The sequence below is a fragment of the Phalacrocorax carbo genome, chromosome Z (genome assembly GCF_963921805.1).
Source record: "Phalacrocorax carbo chromosome Z, bPhaCar2.1, whole genome shotgun sequence".
In the NCBI taxonomy this organism is placed as follows: Eukaryota; Metazoa; Chordata; class Aves; order Suliformes; family Phalacrocoracidae; genus Phalacrocorax; species Phalacrocorax carbo.
Genome location: NC_087548.1, coordinates 35,853,700 through 35,872,270, shown reverse-complemented (window position 1 = coordinate 35,872,270; position 18,571 = coordinate 35,853,700). Strand labels below are relative to the sequence as shown.

The 18,571-nt window shown below is 37.0% G+C and overlaps 1 protein-coding gene across 1 annotated transcript in view; it reads right to left on the bottom strand.

Annotated features, from left to right (window-relative positions):
* Nucleotides 1–6,061: 6,061 nt before the first annotated feature.
* The window catches only part of CCDC171 (coiled-coil domain containing 171), a 161,244-nt gene continuing 148,734 nt past the window's right edge, over nucleotides 6,062–18,571 (bottom strand). Inside the window, 1 exon segment of the mRNA XM_064439638.1 lies at nucleotides 6,062–6,249. Within this exon segment, the coding sequence (XP_064295708.1) occupies nucleotides 6,208–6,249 (42 nt within the window). The 3' untranslated portion in view covers nucleotides 6,062–6,207.

Here is an 18,571-nt window from a genome sequence, read left to right as displayed (position 1 = left end):
CAGCTCCTGAAGCTTTAATCAGGCACAGTAGAGCCATGAGAAGGCAATCTAATATCAGTAATGATTATTAGTACTATTAGCTTGAAAAGAGACAAGAAGTATTGTAAAGTAGAAGTGGTAAACAAAGAACTGAAGACAAATTATTGAGTGGATATCCCTACCTCCTGCTGAGCATTCCTTGGAAACAATTTACTTTCAGACACTTCCTTGTATTTTTCTTTGTCCTTGTTCAATTTTATTAATCAGTCACTGGACACCAAAAACAGCAGAAAAAGATTCAGTTTCATGTGCATTGCTGAATGACTGGTTCCTAATATAAGAACCCTTTTTTTTCCCTAACATTAGCATCGAACTACAATATATAATATTATATAAATTGCACAAAATCCCTACATGATGCTCCCCATGACAGTGATCAGATCCACATTAGCATGACAAAGAGCATGTCACCTTCCATCTTCCACTGATATTGTAGGACCATTTTCAGTGACCTAATTGAGAGCCAAGTCTACATCTGTAAAATTGAAGTCACAGTAGATGTAGGGAACCTATCAGAGAATGTTATTATATCAGTTTTAATCCCAAAACACTGTTGATAAAGGGGTTAAATAATTTAGATTTAATATATGCAAAGATCACTGTAGATTCCACTGTTTTAGGTGAATATTCAGCAAAGAGGAAAGAAGACACTTAAATACTTTCCAAATAAATACTGAGGTATATTTTTGGGCCATACAGAGAGCATGATGTGAAATGATTGTCCAAAAAGGATCAGATTATGAAGACCAAAGTGAAACCAAGTTAGGCAAATTCTAGTAGTTTCATACTGGAGAAATGGAAGTTGGTAAGATAGGAAAGAATGTCCTTAAAGATTCATTTTGTGAGTTTGGATTTCAAGGCCAATCATCAAAAGGATGGAAAGACAAATGTTGAGTAAGCTTAGCGTTCATCACCAGCAATGGAAGAAAGGTGCTCTTCACATAAAAATTTTCCAAACTGTGATACTGTGATTCTTGAGTTTTATTCACTAGAGAATAATCAAACAACAACAAAAACCATCAGGAGAAAAATGCTACTAAAGCAATTTTGTATTTCAAAAGACAGTTTAAATAATACTTAGGAGCTAAGTTATGCCACTGAACATGCAGATTTATATAAATTTTAAAGCCTTGGAAAACCTTTCAAGCATAGGATGACAGCAGTATGATCAGATGCTGTTGTAAATGATCACATGCTCAAACTGACCTAATTGTTAGACATGCTATATAAAACATTACATTTCACTTAATCTAGGGCTTTAGCAGTGTTTGGGTACTTTGACAGCTCTTTACACAGCAAAATGGCCCTCTGTTGAGTAAGGAAATATGCACTAGATACATGCACATGACTCTCTGAACTGGTGTGCTCAAAGAGTTGTGAACAGTGGCACAAAGTCCACTTGGAGGCCAGTCACCAGTGGTGTACCCAAGGGGTCAATACTGGGGCCAATACTGTTTAATAACTTCATTAATGACATGGACAATGGGACCCAGTGCACACTCCACAAGTTTGCTGATGTTGCAGAGCAGGGAGAAGTGGTTGATAGATGAGAAAGGTTTGATTGCTATCCAGAGGGCCTTTGACAGGCTGGAGAAATGGGCTGACATGAACTTCACAAATTTCAAAAAAAGAGAAGAAGGGCCTCTACCCAGCGTGGAATAACCTCAGCCCTGGGACAGGCTGGGGCGTCAAGACTGACTGAGGACCAGCTGGGGAGCAGCTTGGCAGAAAAGTACCTGGAGGTCATTATAGGCTCCATGTTGACCACAGGCAGCAATGCACCTTTGCTGCAAAGGCGGCCAACAGCTGCCTTGGACTGCATCAGGAGGAGACCTGTCAGCAGGTTAAGGTAGGTGATCCTTCCCCTCTATTCAGTACTGGTGATGCCATATCTGGAGTAACGGCTAAAGTCACGAGCTTCATAGTACAAGACAGACATGGACATACTGGAGTAACGGCTAAAGTCATGAGCTTCATAGTACAAGACAGACATGGACATACTGGAGTAAATCCAGTGAAGGGACACAAAGATGACTCATAAAATGACTGGAGCATCTGTCACATGAGCAGAGGCTGAGAGAGCTGTGATTTTTTTTTACCCTCTAGAAGAGAAGGCTCAGGGAGATCTTATCAATGTTTATAAATACCTGCAAAGTAAAGAAGATGGAGCCACAGTATTCTCTGTGGTGCCCAGTGACACAACAAGAGGCAAGGGGCACAAACTGAAGCACATGAAATTCCATTTAAACATAAACCACCTTTACTTTGAGGGTGACTGAACACTGGAACAGGTTGTCAAGAGTGACTCTATCCTTGCAGATGTTCAAACCCAACTGGACATGATGCCCTGCAACCTGTTGTAGCTGACTATGTTCTGAGCAGAGGCACTGGACTACATGATCTCCAGTGGTGCCCTCCAACCTCAGCTGCCCTGGATTAACTTGGTAAAGGCATCCAAGATCTTTTCCATCAATGGAGGAGACTCCCCTAATTGTACATAAACTTCACTGGCAGTAAAGCTTGTGTTGAAATTGTAAATATTCAAGGAGAGACAGGGGCAGCCAAAAAGTCCTTCTGTACTACTGGTGTAGTAGTAACTGCTTGCAGTATGTGGAGCAGTAATAGAGTCAGCCCAATAACCAAACTCTTTGCTGAGAGGTATACATGCACATGTGCACACAAGAATACACACAATTCATACTAACAGCTGTAAAACTTCCTGCTGCAGGGAAGAAATATTTCATAGACTCTTTCAGAGAGAAGTTGCTTGGTGGGAAAACAAATTAATATGAATTTTGAGACTGATCAGAATCACAGAGTCACAGAATGGTAGGGGTTGGAAGGGATGTCTGGAGATCATCTTGTCCAACCCTCCTGCTTGAAAGCATATCTGTGATCAATTTTTTGTTGTGCCACATTCCAAAAACATGGAGAATATTCTAGCCCCACCAAACATAGGCTTTCTTCTAAGAAAACTGTTCAGTTTTTCTCATGGAGCAGTGCTGTTGATAGAGCTGAGGTTATCCAAGTGGAAGCAGTCCTCTTGAAATCCCAGGCCCAAACCATGAAAAGCTCTGAAAGTAAGGATCAAGGTCTCAAGCTCTGCAATCTTCAAAGCAAGCCAGAGAGAGCAGATGGTATAAAACAGTCAGGATGGTCTTTTGGCAATTACTGTTACTGAACTGCGTTGCCACATCCTACACCAGCATGAGTTTTATTGTCTCCCCAAAAAGAGAAAGAAATGCTTTGGTAGGATCATTGTAAACTACTAACAGGGGATCTCACCAGCTGGAGTTCTTCAATTCATTCAGAATCTATCACAAACTTCAATTTATCAGATGCCTGGAAAAGCAACACAGGAGTATTTGGATAATGAAGATACAGTTTACTACTCAACAACTTACTGAGAATATGAGAAAGATGAGCTTTCCTTTACAAATTGCACATCTGACATCCAAACAAAAGATATTTTGAAGTCTATTCAAAGTAGATGGGTTTAAGAAAATTAGTCTGTAACTCACAGTTTGTCAATATTTAAACAGAGTAAATGAGGTAGATGTCCTCCTTCCAATGAAAACATACAAGCTAGTTCTTGAGAGAAACGACAGCTCACTCGAATATTCCTGTTAACTACATGCCTTTTGCCATTGCTATGGCCCCTGTGAAATCACATGAACCTATGCTTGGAGCAGTAACTGGAGTAACTGGAGATCAATCCTAGTCTCGATAAGATACTGATGTCAGAAAGAAATCATTCTTCTGTCTCTACGTGCACAATACCACATGTGCTGGCAATGATGGGAAAGGGACCAATATGCTGCAAATTTTCTTCAGTAGTTTGAGGCCACATAGCAAAGAATAGGCATTTTTGTTCTCAAACTACAGAGTACCATGGGAATATCTTTTAAAAAGTGAAGCACAGACATGCTTCTATACATAGTAGAGAGAAAAATACTCAGTAAAATATATTCTTTCATCTTCAGACAAATGTAACGGATCTTTGACATTATATTGGGGAGAGCAGAATACAGTACTTGCAGTGCCTTTGCCAAAAACAGTCACTGTCAGGAAAGTGGGGAGCCAAGGCTTTTGGAGGGAAACGAACTTCTTTCTTCAGTATTCAAGAATAAAACCATCATCATAAAGAAAAAGGAGTGTTCTTTCCCTATCAGCCAGCTCTTGCATGTGAGAATTCTACAGGATTTATTACTTGTTTTTCCTTGGCTCTGTATTAGTATACATAGACATATGCATATCATGGCTGTGAGCAATGGACTTGCACAATAGGGAAATACCTGAAAAATTGAAGCTATCTTTGATTAAAGTTCTTCTGTTGTAAATTTGAGATTTATAATAACTTTTCTGGTATCTGAAAATGAGGGTATTTGGAAGACTTTGGTCATTGTAAGTGGTGTATTATCTATGCAAATATTGTTTTCCATCCAAAATGGAATTTCAGTAGTAGTCGGGAGACTTTAAAATCAAATCCTACATATGACATATTAGAAGAAATTACAAATTTCATAATGCATAATATTATTTTTCTAATGTATCACTGGCCCATAATGAGAAACAATCTATTATATAGATTTTGCATTCAATCTCTTTGTCAAAAACTACATAGCACATCAAAAGTTAATAGCACTGGGGAGTTCAGTGATTAATATGAAAACATATGGTATATTACAAATTTTCTTTTGTTCTTCATTCACAGGGATGAAACTGTTAGGATTTAACCTTTAAGGGTTAAAGAGTTTAATCAATGTCAATGTCTGATATTCTGAAGGCGATAAAGAACAGTCTGTCTAGCGATACCCAACAGAACATCACTTTGTCAAGCCACAAAGCACCCAAAAGCTTGTCAAGTAAGTTACCAGAAACCTCTTTGTGGTTAGAACTCAGCTCCTTCCTGCTTGACCTATTATTTGATATTTGACCACTTGGTTGCAAGACACTTGCTCTTTCCAGCTGAAATGTCACTGGGGCATCTTGTCAGCTTCCCGACATCTCGGCCTGACATACAATTTTACTTTTGTGTGCTACAAGGCAGAAAATGCAGGGCAATGGCCTTGCTTTAAATTCTGTCAGCATCAAAGATGGGCGTCGCTCTTGGGTCCTACCAACAACAACAAAAAAGGAGTCTATTTGAAGGTCAAAACAGCCATTACTTTAAAGTCTTTCAGCTTAAACTAAATATATTACCTGCAACACTGGTTTGGGAACTGTCCTTATAAAGTACATAAACATATCATCAGAAATTCTCCCTGCACGATTGTTCTTTCTTATGAAATGCAGACTTGATAAAAGGGTGAGTTTTCAGTGCCTGCAGGGACCAGATTCAGCAGTTAACTTAACTTGTTCAAATAGGCAAGTGGTATCATGTAGCTTTACAAGGAGCAACCTGACCTTCTCACATTGACCAGCAGTGACATTATTGTGCAGGAAGAGAAGCAGTCACATCATTTCTGTTTTGCACAACCTGCTTAAAGTTTGCAACTAAATGCTTGTCTTCAGTTGAGCTGACAAGAGAAAAGAGGGGGCTCAGTGAACCATGGCAGGGCTGCCATGAAATGACAGGAATCATTGGCATACATTTCAAATAGCTCTCTCAATCCTATTAAAGTATTGCAGTCCTGCTTTAAAATAGACAAGTATGAAACAACTTTGATAGATAGAGACTAAAATGGCTTATTGATTTTTTTTTTTAAGACTAAGGAAAATTACCCAAAATGTGTCATTCTTTAACATTTAAAAATATACTACATAAAAAATGAACAACTGCAATAAATAAAAGTTAAAAAACCCTGTTTCAGTATGCAAAGAATGAGAAGCACAGAAATGTGAACATATGAATGCACATTTTCATAAAAATGTAAAATTAATGTCAAAAAATACATACGCTGAACTACAATTCAAAGGTAGCAACAAAATTGCACTTTAATTGCATCATTTTACATTAATGCAGTTTTTTCCTTCTGAAACATTATTGATACGAAGAATCTGAAAATCCATTTTCCGTTGTTCTTTTGGGACTGGATGTGACATTAAGGCTGAAGGAATAGACTGAAGACTGAGAACTGACTCTATTGTGCATAAAACTGTAGGATGTGTCAGGTTCAGCTTGCAATGCCAAAAATTCTGGGATGCAACTCTGGTCAGGCTGAATTCCTAGCTTGAAGCCATGGTGATGTTTGAATTCCCTCTTGATTCCTGGAGTAAAATAAAGTAATAATAAAAAACAAAACAAGAAAGAATCTACATTTACTGTTAAACAAGGAAGAAAATAATTTCATTTTGCCTTTCACAATAATATGTATATGACATATTTGTAATTGTTTGCTTCGTGTTTCAAACACTTATTTAAAATACATGGTACCTGAATATGTACATTAATCTCTAATAAGCAGGAACAAAGGACATTAACTAAAGTATTCTGCACTAGTAAGTGTTAGGAAACAATAGCCTACTTTCTTGGAAGTGCTACAGATACTTACAGAAAACATTTACCCCTCTTCATTATAATTTCTAGGGTGTGGTTTTTTTAATAAATTAAAAAAAAAACTTACTCTACAGTCTCCCTGTCACTGTTATTAGGAAAAATATACCATGCTAACCATGGAAGGTATTAATTTACATTTAAATATATTTTACCATCAGTTGAAGTCAAACACTTAATATTCTTCAAATGTTAGCCTGTTAGAAGATGGCCAGAGAACACATACTGAATGTACATTGATGGGGAACATTGATGGGGAACATGATTCATATTTCAGTGAGTCCTGACATACAGTCAGTTATGAAGATTAGACCAGTTAAAATTCAACATTAAGTAACTTCCAACACCAAAATATTGTGCATCCTGCTTTGAATGATTATGGATAATACCAGTATATCAGCATTAATAATTTTTTTAAATTATAAAGACACTCTGTACTCCCTTAAATATCCAAAATAATAAAGAAACTTCAGAAAACACAATGCCATATTGCTCTTCTACCCTTTACCAAGGGCAACTTAATGATTGGCAGCAAGTCAATAGACTATGTTACCATTTTACCCAATGCACTATATAGCTGTGGAAATAACAATCAATTATTTCATCAGGTCATAAAATATGTGAAAACTTCACATGCAAAGTATAATTATGGAAAAGACAAAAGTTAAGATACTGAAAGACTGTTATGTTATATTTGAAGTTTTAAACACTCTCTTCAGCGTTTCAGGAAGAGTACATGCATATATAAACACACACAGAGAGAGGCAGAAATGCATACATACAGAGGCACACATTCCAATATACATATTCATAGATCTCCAGAGAGAGGCAGAAGGGTGTATGTATATTCATATTTCAACAAATCCAGACTCAATCATATGTATAAAGACACATTCATGAAAGATTCCGTTTCCTCCTCTGTTACTGTTGCTGGAGAAAAATCAATGGTTGCCTCTAACACCTACTTCAACAGTTCCCTTTGATATGGCCTCTTTTGATTTCCTGATTCACCAGAAGCCATACTGCAGCTACTGTAAACAGCTAGGTTATGTTAGACCTTCACTGAGAACCCATACAGTAGCAAATTTAGATGACTACTTCAAGTAGAGAGTTAAAATGAGGTAGTGTCTTGAGTTTCTCTAAACCGTGGTGGTGATGAGGATATGATAACCAGCAGAACTGGCAAGTATGATCTGAAACAGTCCACCTTTTCAGTCCTTCCAGGTTCAATGTTATGCAGAATGGGAACCACTAAAAAGCCAAAGCACAAATGAGATTTGCAGCATTTGTATCAGCACATCTGAAATGAGATCTCAATCCACCTAGGCATCCACCTATTACCCCGTTTAACAGTCTGTTATTTGTACACTTCAATCAGCTGACCACATAGCCAAAATTTTCTCTAAAATGAGTCATTCATAACAAAAATTAAGGCAATATTGAAATACGCAAATAACTTGTGATGTTCTAAAAACACTTCCATGTGTAAAAAAAAGAAATCAATGAGGTATAAGCTATAAACAGGTTTCACTCTGTATAATAAATATTGAAGACAAATTTAAACATATTGGTTTCTACTGCTTTTAACATCTCAATCAGCATATCATAATGAGTAAAAATCACATGGTACAATTACACTCTCATATTACTTTTTTTCTAGAGGTAGTGAGGTGGTTTTTTTTAAGAATATGGCATCAAAATCCCAGTAAGGAGATAAGAAATCAGATTTCCTTTGAGAGTTGCAAAAAAATGTATGAAACTTAATGATTGGCAGCAAGTCAATAGACTATGTTACAGTAAAAGCTTCACTGTTGTGCAAAAAAAAAAAAGCTCTCTTTTAGTTATCCAGATCTTGTGCTGTACTTCTTACAAAGAATAGAACACTATTCATTGAATAGAAGGGAAACCAGACCTAATAGCAACGTGATTGATGTAAAAAAAAATCTTGGCTATTACTCCTAAGAACTGTTTTGATCCAATATCATTATATACACTCATGATGAACAAGAAAACAGGATTCTATAGGTTAGAAGAAAAAACACTATGAACTGTTACAGCACTCATTGTTTGACCACACACCTGTACGCAGGAATTTTAAAGGCAGTTATAATTTCCCCAATAGACTTCTTTCAACATAACTGTATTTAGACACCTTTCTAAAACATATTAAATTGACAAACTGAAATGACTATGCCAGCACTGTGATGATAATCCATCATATAAATATGCGTTTAGGTAATTTTTAAAAGAGGAATTATGTTTCTTAAATAAGGTGTCTGTTCAGGTAAATCTTAAGCATAGCGCTTTTATTTACCTGATAAGCTGTAAATTATTCCATCTAAACTGTTACACCGCATCAGGTAAATAGGTATTTAGGACACAATATGTCTAGCAAAAATATGCTTTGAAAATATATATGTAATATCATAATTGGTCTCGTCCTAAGGTAATTTTTCAAAGTTTGATAGCCTAACTTCATAAAACATGCTTTCCCAAAGACCAAAATATGAAAGGTTAGTCTATATTATGGAATAATTGCTTTCTAAACTATAGTTAACTCAAGTAATTTTTTAGTATTAGACATGGAAAAAGATTTCTAAAACAATTCTTCTCCCCAGTTTTTCTTCTTTGACTAACCTATGACCACATGTAGTATCTAGTTTACAAGTTGTCTCATGATACATGAGCTGTTTTACCAAAGTTAAGACTGATTTATAGTGGGTTGCTTGATTACGTATTATATTGTGGGGAAATATTGTAATGCTATCAAGTATTATATCCTTATATATATTTTTATTACAACGTCAGCCTACTCAAAAGCATCATGATGTGATCAAAGACACCTCATTTTGCTTTTATACATCAGTACTTGTGGAATAATATGCACAGTTAGACACTTGGAATTAGAAGGCTATGCACATGTTAAGACAGTGGTGCAAACAGGTAACTACATAAAGAAATTCACTGGTAGAAGTAGATAGTTTATCTTTAATTGTAGAAGTAAAATCTATAACCAGAGCTGAAGCCACAAATCAGTCAGAACAGTTTCAGCCTTCAAAGTCTACACAAGGATAATTTTATTGGACCACAATTTTCACTATAATACCACACTACAACTTTCCAATTGCCCTCCTTTATTTGTATGTTAAAACAGTAACTCCTTCCAGTTTGGGGATTTCCCACCACTAATTTTAGTCACTTTAAACTGCTTTCAAATATTCAATTTCAAAACACAGTAGCCCAAACTTCCCTTCCACTTTCTTATGACATATAAAATTCTGTATTATAAAGAAAATCATCATAAGAAAAAGTGGTACAGTTTTTGTGAGTTAAGGCTTCTGCTTTATGAATAACAAGGTTGGATATACGGAAAGTAATGAAACTGCTTAGAATGAAAACAGAAAACGACTGAGTAAGAGGCAAAATAAAAGGGCAGTGATGGGGGTTCCATATACGATTATGCAGATGCAGTAGTAAGTTCAGTATTATATCTCAAGGTAAATTAAAGACAATTGTTGGATTACAAGACCAAAGGGAAATCACCAGATAACAGGATGCTTACATGTTTGAGGATGCATGACAGCAAACAGAAATGCAGAGGGAGGAGCAAGCTGGAGTTTCTTCTGAATTCTAGAAATCACTAAAATATCTGGAAAGGCTGTAGCACAGTCCCTCAATAGTAGAAAGAAACATAAGGTAAGCATAGACATAGAGTAGGATGGGGGGAAAGTGAGAAACAGTCAATATATTTCTCCAAAATTGATTTCTGATACTGATTCCTCTCACCCCAACTCTAGAACATACATATACACAGTAATAACAGTAGACAGCAAATCAAATGGCCAATAATGTTCTTTTCAGCTTCTCCCACCTAAGCTATCATTGTAGCATCAACTGCATCATTTCACTGTGGCAACAGCAATTCCAGTAAGTAATAAAGAAACAACCATTTTGCAGCACAAATGTGGAAAACCTATTTCCCTACAGAGAAAGATGCACATTTTCAGATCATTCACAACCTCCTTCTCAGACTGCTGTTCTCAAAACTGGGTTGCCTTTTGCCAAACAATGCCAAAGGACTTCCAGTATGCTGCTCATTCTTTTTTTGTTAAAAGTAGTTCCAAGAGCCATTTCTCGCTCTCCGTGAAATAAATAATACATAAGACTGATGAAAATGCTAGAAACTGATGCTTAAAATGGAAAATATTACTAGTGGGTGTCAGGGCAATATAGTACTAGTTAACAAACTTTTCCCCAACAGGAATGTATGCTGGCCAAAACCAGAAAGTTTGCTTCCCACGTCAATGATTTTGCAATTCTGTATGCTGAGGCAGTAGGATTAAATTGGTGCTCTGACATGAAGTAGGAAAACGCTAACATTCGGTATAAATTTTAATTGTCAGCACTCCTGCCTGGATTCTGCAAACAATTTGCTATCAGAGAATAATTCAATGGGCTGCCAACCCATTACAAATTAAGTCAGAAAGGTAGACACACAACACACTTTGGGTACTGCTAGCCAACAATACTAATGTCTTTTTTCATTAGCAAAGAATTCCCTCTTCCACTTTCAGGCATTTTTAAACAAACATATGAGTCTGAAATACCTGGAAATAATTTTTTTCCTGCTTTTCTAATGCTTTAGTGTTTAATGCATTTAGTGAAATCATACTCTAGAGGCTCAATTAAATGCAATTAAGAGAAAGATTTCATAATACTGTATTTGTTTTTCTAAAAGAAAATCCTGTTTTATTCAAACATACTTAAACCTGGTATGTTTGAAGAACACATGGGATTGGAAGGATTATCACAACAGACGAACACCTTATCTTCAATGTTTTGTTGGCTTAAAGACAAATAATTTGGTTTTGCGTTGCTAATTTTGATTATTTCTAAATATTTTGGTCAAAATCCACCATACAGCCTATATAGTAAGCTTCTCTTCCAGATGCTTCACTGGAACACACATGGAAGTCTCCCATTTTCAGGTCAATTGCTCCGCACTACACTAATAATACAAAAACATTAGGTAAACAATGTATTACACTATTCTCATGATGAAATGCTCAGTCTGTATTGATTTCAATCCAAGTTTCCAAATTCTTTAGCACTTTTTGCCCATGCTGCCCAACACTGTCTTTCCACTTTCTCCAGAAAGGAACAACTTTTATTTATTTATTTTTAATCTGAGTAGCTAACCCGAATAGCTATCAGCTTATGTTGTGTTGCATGTTGGAAACAACATTGAAAGGTGCACTGAACTCTTACTAAACTTGTGATGCCTCTCTGTGTTTCACATCAGTGTACAAGGTCGACCCTATCTTTAATTGATGCTCCTCTTGCTTCTAAGAAAGGCTTTCCTGATATGTGAGTTTTCCCACAACTTTTCATTCTCTCTCTCATGGATCCCTCTCAGCTCTTTGCTTCTTTCTAGGAAGAAGAGAAGGTGACTACAACCAGAGACTAACACACTCACAACACCATGCTGAGGCACAAACGGCTCATGTAGACCTCCCCACTTAGCCTTTTCTTCTGCCAGTGCTAGTGGGAGAACAGTCCCTATCCAACTAGTTAAAGTGTCAAACTTCATATTCTCTTGAGAAATGTATTCAGTCATCAGCTGAATTCCTAGACAGTGTGACTGTCTGACGTAAGCCTTCAAAGTTTTGTCTGTATACTGCCGCTCTAGCAGAAAAAGGAAAAAAGTGTATTTACATTCATTTTGCCAAACATTAGCATCTTCTGTCCAATCATTTGAATGCAGAGGTGTTAGGAGAAAACAGCTTAGAGAACAAGGGTTGACACATACAGTGTGAAATCTTAAGGTACTTGAATGCAATGAGGGAGAAAGTGAGACAGAACCACGTTTCATCACCCTAACTGTGCTATAGTCCACATGAACTTTGTGACAGGTCTCTGTCTCTCAGCCACACTTCACTAGCTTCTGCTGACATCCAGCTGTCAGACAGCAACCCTTTACCATGCCCCTAACATGCTCTACAGCTTCACCCAATTAACTCGCTTTCACTTGACATGGCAGCAAAAAGCTTCATAATAGGTGGTCAAGGTGCATGGCATCTGCTTGCCCTCTAACTGCTCACGAACAGCAAAATGCTTAGCTACCTTCCTTTTTGTCTGTTTGCTCCGAACTGGTGCAACTGCAGTTTAGGCATTCTGCTGCTAAACAGGACAAGGACAGCAGACCTCTCCCAGGGTTGCATTAATCTAACTTTTACCAAAGACTAATTTTAATGCAGAATCCTAGACCTAATCGTCATAAACATTTTGGCAAAAAAGAAATTACACTGATACAGTAAAATACTTAAATCACTTTATAATTAATAAATATATACTGTATCAGCAATATGGATATAAGAGGGGAAAAGTAATTATTTCTAACAGTAACATTTAACAACATAAAGGAGAAAGGTCTAGGAACAATGAAAGTGTCTTTATGATTCAGCTTTCTTGCATTAAAAAATCTTTAGGCATTCAGGAGATTAATTTTTGCTATGGATTTCTGCCAAATATGCAATATTTTGAGGAATAATATTCAGAAATAAAAATCTATGTAGCTAACAAAACAAATTAACTATTTAAAAAATTGAAATCAACATTTCAGTAATCTCCTGATAGCTTATATAAAAATGATAACAAACATGGAACTCACTCTTACTTTGCAGACAGATGCCTTGAGAATATTCCAGTTTGCTCACTTCTTCTCTCAAGTGTATTTGTTTTAAATATGTGGAGTAGGTCAGAAAAGGCCCTTAAAAATCCAATATGCAATAAGTACCAATGCTATTCAAGCACTTTTTGCTGAAGCGGCACGCTGTTAACCAAGGGTGGACCAGTCTGGATGAGCACTGGTGTCTGGACAGTGGAATTAGGAGAGTCGCTGTAGCAAATGTCTTCTGGTGGCCTTATGGCTTTCAAATACTAGAACTCCAGCAAGGCAAGACTCGAAGCCTATCCAAGAAGCCCTTTTAGATTCTGGTGTTTGCTAAACTACAGCAAGATCAGAAAGGTTATGTAACCTATTTGCTTTCCCAGCATATCTACAGCAACAAGTCCCCTTGAAGTTCTCTCTAAAAACTATTGAAAGGGCATTTTTTCACACAAGAAATGTGATTTTCATAAAGAGAAGCAGACATCCAGTTTGTAGAAAGTAAAAGCTCAAGAGAAGCCATAAGCATGAAGGAAGGTAAACAAAAAGAAAATATACAGCTTGAGGTGTAAAGCAGGTACATCTCTCAGCAGGAATTTATGGCAAGGGCATAGGACTGACTTATATTTATGAAAGGTGGTGAAAAGAAGCAAGTCATAAAGGCTTGGAACTCGCACACCTCTGGCAGAGGTTGCTGATGCAAAAATAGGTAATTTTGCAGCAACGAAAAAGAATGTAGTGAACATATCACTCAGATTTCAAGTGGGAAAATGTTATTACTTGGACTTAAAATGAAGTGCCAGAGACACACAAGGTCTCTTAGTGGAGACCTTTGGAGAGTGCAGATCTCTCCAGAAACCTTCAGGTGAGCAAAAAGTGATTTTAGTCCATTTTGTTGCAAGAAAATAATCTGGTGTTGTCCATAATCCTGAAGTGAGAAGGGAAATGCCAATCTCATGAATTGACAGCCTTTAGCATCCCCAAACAAACAGCAGATTGATGTTAGCTCTTAGGAGTCAACAGAATTAGGATCATAAACTGGATGCAACCTATCTGCACCTATTTGAAAAACAGACTGATTGTAATCTGTTATACAAAATACAGACAAACACTTACATGCTGAGTAAAAACATCTACATTTGCATTAGGCTACAGGCTAATCTGAATCTCAGTTCATCTAAATAACTGTATTAAACTGAGTAGCCTCTTAAAAACATCTTCTAAGACTGACTTATACCACATACTTAGAAGTCAACTATTACGACTGTCAACTTCCTTTTCTCAAAATGAATGTTTATTATTAAAACCACCAATGTATTAGGAGGACAAAGGGTTCTACCCTTTTAGCACTGGCCAATGCAGCGTACGTTTTCTGGATTGTCCACTGCAGATGTGTAGCCTGCTAGCTTCCAGCCAAAATCCTGATAAGGGCTCCATCCCCCTCTCCCATAAACTAGCTTAGAGAAAGATTCAGTGGGAAGAGGTTACATTTGGCTCCCTGTAGGTTTGGGAGAGTTTTCAAAGTTTTGTTTGCTTATCCCAACCAAGCACTTTAATGCTCATTCATCCCCAGTAAAACTTAGCTGAAGTAACTTCAGGAGGGAATTACTCCTGCAAACTGTGTGCAATATCTGAAGCAGTGTATATTCAATAGAGTTCTAAAGGGTAGCTTTAAAACAGTAAGGGTCAGGGAAAACAGTTGGCTTTCCAGCAGTATTGCTTATAAAATATCAGTTGATATCTGAATAGCCTAAAAAAAAGTATTTTAGGCTCAATTTCAGTTCATGGCTAAGATGTAGGTCTTCTGTAAATGCGAGATCCAAATTACACTAACTGGGCAAGGAATCAAGCTTATCAGTTATAAACAACTTGAGTGTGGGTGAGCTAGGTTTACTGTCTCTATTGGTTTTGGCTGAATTTATATATACAGTTATACTTCAGACTGAAATTAAATTAAAAAATGTAATAATTCCTTCTACAGAACTTTTTATGCGTATTAGATTCCTAAGCACAATCAGCCTCTAAGAACTGCTCTCAGCTCAGGTACTAGATCATCACTTTCTGTGAGGCTGAACATGCAGTTTGAGTGAGTCCACTAGGCAAATAGAATTAATATTTCCTGCATACCAATCATATTTGAAGTGAATCAACATTAAAAAAATTCTAATGGAATTTCATCCCTTCATATACATATGCCAAAAGTATGTTCTGAAAGCACAGAAGAGTTAAATAAAAAAAAAACCCCACCCAAAACCAGAACCCACCACAACCACATACAACACTACCAAGTTTCATCAGGCAAGTAAAATTTTTATCAGAAGAGTCATAGAGAGCATGGAACAAGACCTGGAGAGACATTTCTTTAGCTGTCTGGTTTGTAAAAAAGAACGCTGTAATGCAACTTTAAAAGATCATTTTACACAGGGATGTTTCGGTATTTTAGTCTGCCTTGTACATTCCAGAATAACTCAAATTCCTTTATTCAGAGCTCCCAGTTAGATTATGCTTTTCTAAAAAATCTTTTATTTAAAGTCTAGTAAACTTCAGTAAGTTATTAAATTAAACTAGAACTTCCTAAAGCAACAGGATGCTTTGACATGCGCAAATTAAAATGCAACTGGATGACTTGAAGTGTCAGGAAGCTTTGCAAAGTTCTGACACTTACAGTTACAATACATGCTCAGGCTCCCAAAAGAGTGCAACGCATTTACTACACTCTGTGAAAGAAAACTTGATGTCACACAGAGTCTGGAAGACTAACAGGTCCCTGACTGTAAGCATATGATTACCACATGAGCTGACCAAATGAAACCCTTGGTACTCAACAAAGCTGAGAAATTAGTGAATTATTTAATTATTGTGGCTTTGGCCTCCAAGGGCTTTCTTTGTCAAATTACCTGCAGCACCTAGACAGGACAAAAGGCTTTCAAAATATTGGTAAACATACAAATATAAGAGAGGCAAGTGTTGCACTGTCAGTTTTATGCTGACATTTACTGAGTGAACTGTGGGTTTATGTGCCAATTTCAGCTGAGGGCCAGATTCAAAAGTGTGATGTCTTAAAGCAATGTGGCTTTAAAGGTTGCATGGGTCCCTCTTTTAAAAGGTGTAGGAATTGAAGCAGTTACACCATCTGAAAAGGATGAAATGGAATCATTGCATCATCACAATGTTACTTTGCTTTCCTAATATCATCACATGTAGCAGGGAAGCTCTGCTGGTGATTAACCACACTATTCTTGTCTATATTTTTAGTAAATTTTATTACTTACTATGCATTTTAAAGGTACCTTACCTTCCATTAAAAAAAAAAAAATTCTTGTAAAATAGGAAAGGAAAGTACACCAGAAGCAGAGAGTAAGAGGAGATACAGCATCAGAGACAGTAGTCTCCTGTGGGGGAAAGTTTGTCCACGAGTTGGCACTGCATTCCCTGGTGGTGGGGCATTGGTCATCTGCCTGCCATCCAGAGGGTAACATACACCTCTAAACATAAGATTTTGCTTTACAAACACTTAAAGTACATCTTTTGAGGGGAATACATACTTCCCCGCTATTTAAAATATACTTCTATGCTTAAATAGATTATGCAGGCCCTATCCATTTAAATGTCAGCACAAATTTATTTCCCTTTTATTTTTTTTAAATGGCTGCATGTAGAATCCATACTACATTATAAGTGGGGGCATGCTGCACATATATGCATTTCTGAGGCTGGCTGAGAAAGAGGCAGATTCCTGGAAACACTGCCCTAGGTCTTACTCTCTTGTGTTCTTTCCCTGTGAACTGGGCAGTGAGCTAGTGGTACAAAGTAAACAAGAAACACCACAAAAGACAAGAAAAATCCTTCCACCTATCATCCTGATCAATTGAATTGCAACTCACAGGTCGCATCTTGCACTATTTATCAAAGCTAGTGCCTGAAGATCAGCACTGAATTTTCTCCTTAAAACAGTGCTTTACATATTTAGCTTGACACACAAAACCACACAGGTATCAGAACAAGAAAATAATTATTCACAACAGTATACCGCATAGGATGTAAATTTCAAATTTCAAGAAAATATCAGGAAGATGACAATCTGGATTGCATAGATTCATTCACCATTTAAGTATCTGAGCTAGACTCATTCAGGCATGGCTATGTTTTAATCCCCTCCAAAAATTTATTCGTGAATTCACTGTCTCAGAACAAACAGACGTTCCCTTTATGTTTAACCCACAGTTTAGCAGGGAATAAGAGAAGCTTCCCAGCTCTCTTTCTTGAAATAACTTCTTCAAAAGGGAGAAGGAAACACCTTCTGGCCTGAGTAAAAGTTCTTGAGTCTGGAAAGAAATGAATTTGTCTGCCTTTGTAGAGAATATTCCTTTTCTTCTATAAAGCCAACAAAATTGTGTCCTTGGCTCTGTTCTTTTGTAAAAACTTTTTCCCCGGGTTAAATGTCCTGGTCTATAATATCCAGTTGTCAAAATAACAGGCTATCTGGCACTCCCAATACTTTTATTTCTACTGCAGCATTAATGGTATATGTAATAATATACAAAAGTTTCTTTTAATTTGATGTGCTGAAAATGTCACCTTGAGAGGTGTGGGAAGATGGCAAAAGAAACACGGGTGTGTAGAAAACAGGAAACAAACATATGCAGCTTGTGAATAAAACTCATTGCATATTACCAATGAAACACATTTTGAAAGACCACTGCAAAGGCATCTAATAAGGGAAATGGTGTCACAGGGCTGTCCCCTGACTCACAGGTGCCCTCCACAGCAACTGGGGCCTTTGAAACATTCAGTTTCAGGAAACCCCATGTACCATTTTGCAAAGAAAATAAAAGACTAGCTCGTTCCAGTATTCCTCCTTCAAAAACTGGATAAAATGAAGCGTTGGCATTCACTTCTTTTTTCTCTGGTAATCTGCTGCAGGCAGAGAATGAATGCATGATGAATTTTTACAGGGCAAACTTGAACCTATACTTTAGACTTCTTACCTTATCCAAATCATTAGTTTCTCTAAATCAATTTCCAATTAGTTGCTCTAGGAGGTACAATTGTTGCACTGGCCTGAGCATTTAGGATAAGAGATGAATACAGCTTCAGGTTCCAAGTGTCTTGCGTACAGCCCTGGGAACTGAGGACCTTTGTTTGTGAGCTGGTAGTTCCAGTACCTCACTAGAAACACATTTCTAATGCCATAGAAATGCAAACCATGAAGGAAAAAAAGGAAAGGAGATTAGCTTCCTGAAAACATGACCCTCCTTTTTTGCAACTCAGCCAATGACTTGAAAGATTTGTTTTGTGTTTAACATCGGAACAAACCTGCGGTCATTCAGGAACTTCATGGTTTCCATTAAACTGCACAGCATGGACAT